Source organism: Vollenhovia emeryi, unplaced genomic scaffold, assembly GCF_000949405.1.
Source record: "Vollenhovia emeryi isolate VEMERY1.0 unplaced genomic scaffold, V.emery_V1.0 DF939224.1, whole genome shotgun sequence".
Taxonomy (NCBI): domain Eukaryota; kingdom Metazoa; phylum Arthropoda; class Insecta; order Hymenoptera; family Formicidae; genus Vollenhovia; species Vollenhovia emeryi.
Genome location: NW_011967142.1, coordinates 89,872 through 97,693, shown reverse-complemented (window position 1 = coordinate 97,693; position 7,822 = coordinate 89,872). Strand labels below are relative to the sequence as shown.

The 7,822-nt window shown below is 53.5% G+C and overlaps 1 protein-coding gene across 1 annotated transcript in view; it reads left to right on the top strand.

Moving 5' to 3' along the window:
- Positions 1–7,822, top strand: part of LOC105560717 (SET and MYND domain-containing protein 4) — a 40,418-nt gene that overhangs the window by 10,502 nt on the left and 22,094 nt on the right. Inside the window, exon 3 of the mRNA XM_012010070.1 lies at positions 5,084–5,205. Within this exon, the coding sequence (XP_011865460.1) occupies positions 5,084–5,205 (122 nt within the window). The remainder of the gene's footprint in view (positions 1–5,083; positions 5,206–7,822) is intronic.

Sequence of the window (7,822 nt, the reverse complement as noted above, 5' to 3'; positions counted from 1 at the left end):
CCCCCCTCGAGAGCCGCGACGAAACTGATCGCGAGCGCGATCGGCGCGCTCGATATCGAGGACTGTCGCGTCTTTCAGAGCGTAAGGGCCTGAGCAGAATGGCTGTCTTGTACCCTTAAGACAGCCTTAAGACAACGTTTTATGTTTTAAGCCTTTGTCTTGAGGTAACGCACAATAACTGTCTTACGTCTTGAGAGTCTAAGACAGTCATTCTGCTCAGACTTCTGCTCATGACTTCCGACACTGAGGGTCTGAACAGAACGGCTGTCTTGTACGCTTAAGACATAAGACAGTTAGTGTGCGTTTCCTCAGGACAAAGGCTTAAAACATAAAACATTGTCTTAAGAGTATAAGACAGCCCTTCTGCACAGGCTCTAAAATAACGCCCCGGCGAAAAAGTCGCGTCTCGATTAGCCTCGGGGGTTTCTTACGGAACTCGCGAATGGAGTTTAAATGGCCACAGGACCACAAGATACATACGTACGTACGTATATACGTATAAATGTAATACCGCAGCAATCCGGTCTCCTGCGGACAAAGTGTACCGTTTAAACGGACTACCGTGGCACCCGCCACGCTCACCGCGAGCCACGGTAAGAAATTTAATATCCGCGTGCAGAAGGATTATTTAAAGTGCCCGCTGGCTACGCTATCGGTAAAAAGTTTTTCAAGTAAACCATACTTGCCCCGTGTTTCCCCGACGTCGGCCGGGATTGCTCACCTCTCTCTCGCAGTCCTCCCGGCCGTCCCCCGCTCTCCTCCGAGCGAGTCTCTCAAGAATAACGTCCAAGTTATTTGCGCGAAATTTATCAATTATTTGTCAATCGCGAACGGCACGGAACCACCTGCGCGCGCGACAATGTGAGGCCCAATTTCGCCAAACGTAAATCTAAACACGCGGGACACTGTCACATAATTTGTATATTACACAAATGTTTTCACGAATTGACAGAGTGCAGAATCGCCCCAGCATCCTCTTCACGTTTGTCTATCTCTCTAAAGCAACAGTTTGAAAGAGACAAAGAGCGGAGTAAACCACGCTTAAAGTTAAGCGACGTCGGCGAAACCAGGTCTAAGTCACGCGGCGAAGTCTTGCAAATGAGGATTATGCGGTAATAAACGTGTGCGAGGGGGTAATTGAGGGAAAAAAAGTGTCCCTTAAAGCGCGTTACTGCCCGCGAAAGGGGCTCGCAGCTCGGTCGGGACGTTAAGCGGAATCAAATGTGTCGCGCGAGATTATGCGGGATTGTCTCCCGCTTGCCACTGTCTCGAGAATGCCATTACGTCTACGACGATGAAGGCCATTACGGCGCGGCAAGTACGTGTCGGGAGTATTTTTCTATCGACGCGACTTGCGTCTTCGGTAAGCGCCGACGAGCCTGGGCGCCGCCGAGGAGACGACGAGTTCCAATCGATTGCCACTTGTCATTCGCATATTCGTAGCTGTTCCACTCATCCGCCGAACAAAGCGTGTGCCTAACGTGTGTACGTGTAGAGGCCGGTGCAAAAAAGGGGGAAAGAGAGTGGAGGGAATCAATAAAAGCATTTACTCTACCTTCAAAAGAACGGATGGAAGAAAGAGAGAGAGATAGAGAGCGGAGAAGGGTGGAGATAATGAACAAGAGCTGAAGAGACCAAGTGGGCGGGGGAGAAAGAGAGGGGACGGGGGGATGCGGGGGTAGGTGGGAACGAGGGGGCGAGCGCGCCGGCCCGGTTTGATTTCGCCGGATGGGTTCGCAATAACAGTGCAAATTATTATTCCGCTCTCGTCCACGTCGATCGATATGTCGCTCCGGATCTATATATTGCGTGGCTATGATCTGGAAACCGACACCGCCGACCTTCCCTACCGAGTAACCCGCGGAATTAACCCAGGCAAAGCAGGACGGGACAGGGCGGCGGGAGACGACGAAGAGGCCGGGAGAGAAAGAGAGCGAGAGAGAGAGAGAGAGGGGGGGATTTCCAAAGAGAGTGTTCATGGAGCAGAAAAATATCGACAGATCGCATGGCGCGCGCACACGTGCATACGTACGTGCGCGCACACGACGTCGCTTTTAATAACCGATAATATTTAACGTCGGCCGAATTCAATTTGTAGGAAAAACAGAGGTACGCTGTTTCCTCCCTCGCGGGATTCGATCCTCGGCGATCGATTTTGCGGTGGCCGCATAAAGCGCGAAATGTGCGCGCGTCCTTTTCTCCCGCAGCCTCCCCCGGCACGGTAAAAATTCACCCTCGCCTCCCCTCGCTGTGGAAACAGGTACGGCCGGAAATATCGGCGCGTTACCTCGCCGCGCGCGCTTGAAACGAGAGCCCGTAGGAGATCGGGACGGCCTCGCCGCCGATTTTCCGTCAGACGATCGTGGCTCGAGATACGCGCGCGGGGCGAGGCGTCTTTTCGAGCCCCGGGTCGGATCCGGGGATTTTGCGGGAGGGAATCAGAATTTTACGGAGGCGCAAACAAAACGCGACACATACCCCGCGCATTTCCGCTTCCAATTTCACTTCCGTGCGTTGCCGCACGCGCGCGGTAACGTCGAAATGTTACCGAGATTTGCGACGTAATTATTTTCTAAAAACGATATCCTTAGAACCCGACGCGCCACAACGGCGGGAAATCCGCGCGGGCGGATAAATGATACCGCGTCGCGTTGTGTATCAAAGGTAACGCGCGAATTTATACCGATACACCTCGTTGCGGCGGCGAGGGGTGGGACGGGGGGGGGGGGAGAGTGAGTGACGCGCTCTGGCGCTCGAAGCCAGAAAAATATTGAAAAATTGACGGGCGCACGCTGGTACACGCGCCCGGGCTCTGTAGTGTTTAATAATGGATAATATTTGATACCAAATCCGCCCGCGGGCGGGCACCCCCCTGCCCTCCCCCCTCCGCTCCCCCGCGGGGTGCCCATTCGTCAATGCGATCGGGTATCAACTCGTCCCGCAAAACAGTTTTATAACAAAACTCCGAAATATAATAGAATAACCCTTTCACGATCGGTTGGACCGCGTGTCTCCCTTACGTGGAATGTCGTTCATGTCGATACATTTTCACTCGTACGCACGCACATTTCGACGTGTCGCCTCGTCTTGCTGGCGCGTTCGCGTCGCCTACGTTTAACAGTATTTAAATGGAAACGTTCGTGTTAACGTTTGAAGTATAAATCTTTCAAAAGGGAGGGTTTTTTTTCGTACGAACGGGGGATAAATTTTACAGGAGACGGTTTTCGAAGAGCGAGAGAGACAGAGAGGGGGAGGGGGGGAGAGAAGTTTCTAATGGGGACAAGAAGTGGAGCAGTATAATGGATTTCCAATAGTAAAATTGACAGATGCCGGTTAAAAATTTCGCGTATGTATAATAGCTGGCGCGTATTACGCGAATATTTACTCTTTAATGACGTTATAATAGCTGTTAATTTTATCATTGAGAATTACGCTGTTCGATTTACGTAACAACTTTGATTACTCCACTTTATTTCATTGTCGGCGCGCTTCCCGCCGATACATATATTTTCGTGCGGGCTCTCCCTAAATCAAATTATCGCAAAATAATAATTTCGCTAATTATCAGTAATGTCAGGTCTTAATTGGGCGAATCATTGGCGTGTTTCGCGCGCGGCCCGTTATCACAGGGGTATTTATCGCGGCCCGGACGCGCTGTCCGCAGTGAAAAGAGTCCGCGGCGCGAAAGCGGGATAATTCTCCGGGCATCGGGATAATAAATTACCCTCGGACAGAGAGAGTAGCGTGTACGATCGCGCGCCGCGCCGCTCCCTTTTATCGAAATGAATATTGTAATTTCCAACTGACTTTCCCTCCGCCACGTCGCGCGCGGCTCCTCCTTTTTTTCCTCCACCCCCTCCCCTCTTCCCTTTGTTTCTGTTGCGAAACCGCGCTTCCGCCACGATTTATGCCGTTGCTTCCTTCGGCCCGCGAGAAATTTACGCGCGCGGTACAGCCGGGCAAGCTGCAGCCCCGCGGACCGCAGCGACAAGGGGACGCGCGCGGTGGCTTTTCTTCCCCCCCCATCCCTCTCCGCCGAAACAATAATTTTCGTCCGTCAAAACCCATACTTAATAACCCGACAAAATAATTCCTCGCGCCCCCGATACGATCGCTTTTGCCCCCGACGGTAATTTCGCGTCCGCCGGGAGAGCTCGCGTTCAGCGGGTCGCTTGATTAAAAATTAAAAATAAAATTTACCCGCCGTATTTTCCGCGATAATGCAAATTTTTAATATCGCTACCGCACATCTCATTTGGATCTCGTCGTTTTTTCGAATGCGCTCCAAATTACGTGTCTCGACCCACGCGGCAGCGTTCGTGGGGTTTTTTTTCTCTCTCTCTCTCTTTCTCTCGTTGTTTTTCACCCACCGGTAAAACGTCCCGTCCGATAAATTCGTAACGCTTCTCCGCGAAGCTTTTCAATTATGAATACTATTACGTGCATACGTATCTCTCAAGTCTCTGTCTCCCCCCCCTCTCTCTCTCTCTCTCTCCTCTCCTTCTCTCTCTTTCCCCCCCCTCTCTCTCCCCTTCTCTGTGTATCGATCTTTGCTTATATATGCGTATATATATGCGCGATCTTTGTATCAATATGGTAGTACGTCACGTCAAATATTCTATCCTATGGGTTACTACTGCCGGTACGCCGAATGTGTACGCGCGTATACCGAAGTAGTATATCCGACAGTCGGGAAACTCCGTAGTATTTGCGTCTACTTCGTGAAACTCGAGAAGATAGTAATTTGAAGCTCTCGTCGGCCTCGCGAGTGTTTATTCCGGAAGTGCATATCGCGCGCTACACCCACGGCGCGCGCGACCGGGACATACGTGGAATATTCATAACGCTTTCACGCGCCTTCCCGCCGTTCCGCTGTAAATGACTTGCAAATGTTTCGCTAATTACAATAGAACCGGGGGGGAGGGAGGGGGGGGGGTGAGAGCTCGCTTAAGCTCGGTTAACGAGCGACGTCGAAATAAAACAACGCCCGCGGCAGAGGGACACGATACGCCGGCGAAAATGACCGCTTTGGAGAGATCTCCGCTATTTCGCACTTATATATTTTTTTTAACTGTTATTACAGGCAGGACTGCCAGCGAAAGAAGGCGGAGTGCGAGCGGTTTTTGAGAAGCAACGACAACTCTCCCGTGCCCGTCGACCTCCGCGTCGACAAGGTGGCTCGATTGATTGCGGACACGGAGAAAAGTACGTACACCGAGCAGAAACAATTTTTCAAACTAACTAAATAGATTTACTTAAAATTACTTTTTTACTGAAGCAAATATCCGCTCTGTTTATATGGATAAAAATGTCAAATTTCGAGTAAATCTACACGGAGAAAAATTTTCATCGGATAAACCACATTGATTAGTGTTTCCGATTAATTTTTCCAATTACGTTTCCCGATTAAATTATGGATACATCCGGTGAAATGTGCAGCTACCGATTAAATTTGATTGAAAAACCGATCGTATTTTTCATCGGATAATTTTCTTGCGTGGAGCAATACTTTTTTTTATGCGGATTAAGATACTCTCTTATCAGCGTACGTCGCGCCGTCGGCGCGTGCCAAGTGTCTTCCTTCGCTCGCTGCAACAAGGATAAGATACGATTCGCGGAGATATGCGTTATAAATAAGTCATAAGGGGTGGCCACGTGGGACGTGAACGCGCCGTCGATGGACGCGCGGCGGCGCTGGAAATCCGGGATTTCCACAATGCGGATCGCGGAGTACGAATTGCCCTAACTCGGTGATAAGCCGCTGATTATACGCGAGTGATAAGATATTACGGCCGTGCGCTGACGCATTACCGGCAACGCGGGGAGTTTGTATATCGCGCTCGGCGAGTGGCGCGATACGCGGGCGCGTAACGTTATCACGGAGGCGGTTCTAAGGTGTAATCTGCGGGGATAACAAGGAGGTTAGCGAGGCAAGATTGGCGTCAATATCGTTACCGGGATGCGCGCGTGCGAGAGAGACAGAGAGAGGGAGAGAGGGGGAGGGAGGGGGCGAGAGAGGGCGGGAGGTCCGCAATAAAGGCGGGCGTAATAATGTCGCGCGCGATCCCGTCCTCTCCTCCCACGTGTATCCGGCGTCAAAATGCAGGGAGCCATTCCCGGATTATGCGCTTCTCGGTATTGTCTTGCGTCTATTGACTGCCGCCTTGGAGCCGCGCCGCGGAGAGACAGTTTCCGGATACGTCATTTTCGAGTCCGCCGAGTGGAATAAGGAGCAGCGAGGTGCTCCACTCGTGTACAATAAGAATTAGACTATTAGCCCGGTCGATTCGTATCGAGCGCGGCCGGTGATCCTCGTGGAGGCGACAGTCAAGATCCGTTCGGGGGAAACGGCGGCGTGGACCGCGCGTGCGAGCGCACGTGCGCGGAAAGTAACGCGAGCGACGACGCGCGCGGATAAAATGGTGCACCGGGACCACCGGGACACTCGAGTGACGTTTCCGAACGCTGCAGCTTTAATTACGCGCGTTCGCGGAGGACACCTGCGCGCAGAGGGTATCGCACGCTCCGCCTCGCGATCGTTCAATCCGCGCGTCGTAAACACACGCGTTCGCGCGGCAGCGCGAAACAGAAAAAGACAGGCAGGGGTGCGACAGAGCGAGAGAGAGAGGGGGGGGGAGGAGGGTGAAAACGAGCGAGAGCGAGGCAACCGCCACGTATTCTTCGCGGAAATTCTGCCGCGGTGACTTCGCGAGCGATATCGAGTTTCGCCCCGTCTCGTAGTCGTCGCGGCATTGTCGGCGAAAATCCTATTCACCGGCGGTGGCGACGGCGGTGGCAAGCGCGATTCCGCCTCGCACAAAAGCCAACCGTTGCCACCCCCGCCGCACCCGCCACCCCCGCCGCCCCGCAAAATATGTGATTCGCGAAGCCGGGCTTAAGATCCCCGCCGGAACCCCGCTGGTGTCGCGTAAACTTGCATTCTCACCATCCATCGCGGCTCGCCACTCTCCGGGGTGGATCGGCGATGCTGCACCATCCCCCTCCCCCTCCGAGCGATACGCGCGCCAGGCCCCCTCGGCCGCGAGGAACCTTTGCAGACGGCACATTCTCCCCCGCGATCGAACGTATCTGAAGGGCGCGGGCGGGAGGAAACGCGCCACGCTCTTTGTTCTTTCGCAAACGCTCGTTTCCGCCGTTTAAGCACGCCGTTCCTAGACAGCTCTCTCTCGCCCTCGGTATATTTTTACGCCGCCCGCGAGATCGTCGCAGACGCGCGGATCGCGCGACCGCGTAATTCCATTCGCGGGGAAACGTCCTCCTCCGAGCGGGCCGTGCGAACTCGGTTAGCCCCATTTCGCGCAGCGTCGACGAGTCTTTCCTCCCCCCGATAACGCCACCGCCGGCGCGCTATTTATCGGCTCACGCCCGTGAGCGGCTTCTAACCGGCGCATGTAACCGCGTTCGCATCGTTCCTCCCTGAAGAAGCCACGTCGGGAAGGAGGAGGCGTGCCGAGAGAACGCCGTAGGATCCGGGGGAGAATGGCAAATTGAATCCCGCGGAAGCGTGTCCCGACGAAGCCCGGGCTCCCTCTGCGGAAAACGACACCGTGTCTCTCCATACTCTCCTTCTCTCTCTCTCTCCCTCTCCCTCTCTCTCTCTCTCTCTCTCTCTCTCTCTCTCTCTGTCTCTTTCCTTTCCTCTCCTGCGCTCGAGATCGATGGAGAATCGAGTTATCGGCCTTAGTAGATCGAGCGTACCTGCGCCGCGTTAACCCACGAAACTTTATTGGCAATGCGCCGCACCGCGCGAACCCACGCGTGCCCGGACTCGCGATCGCTCTGTGAATTCCGTGAAAATCGA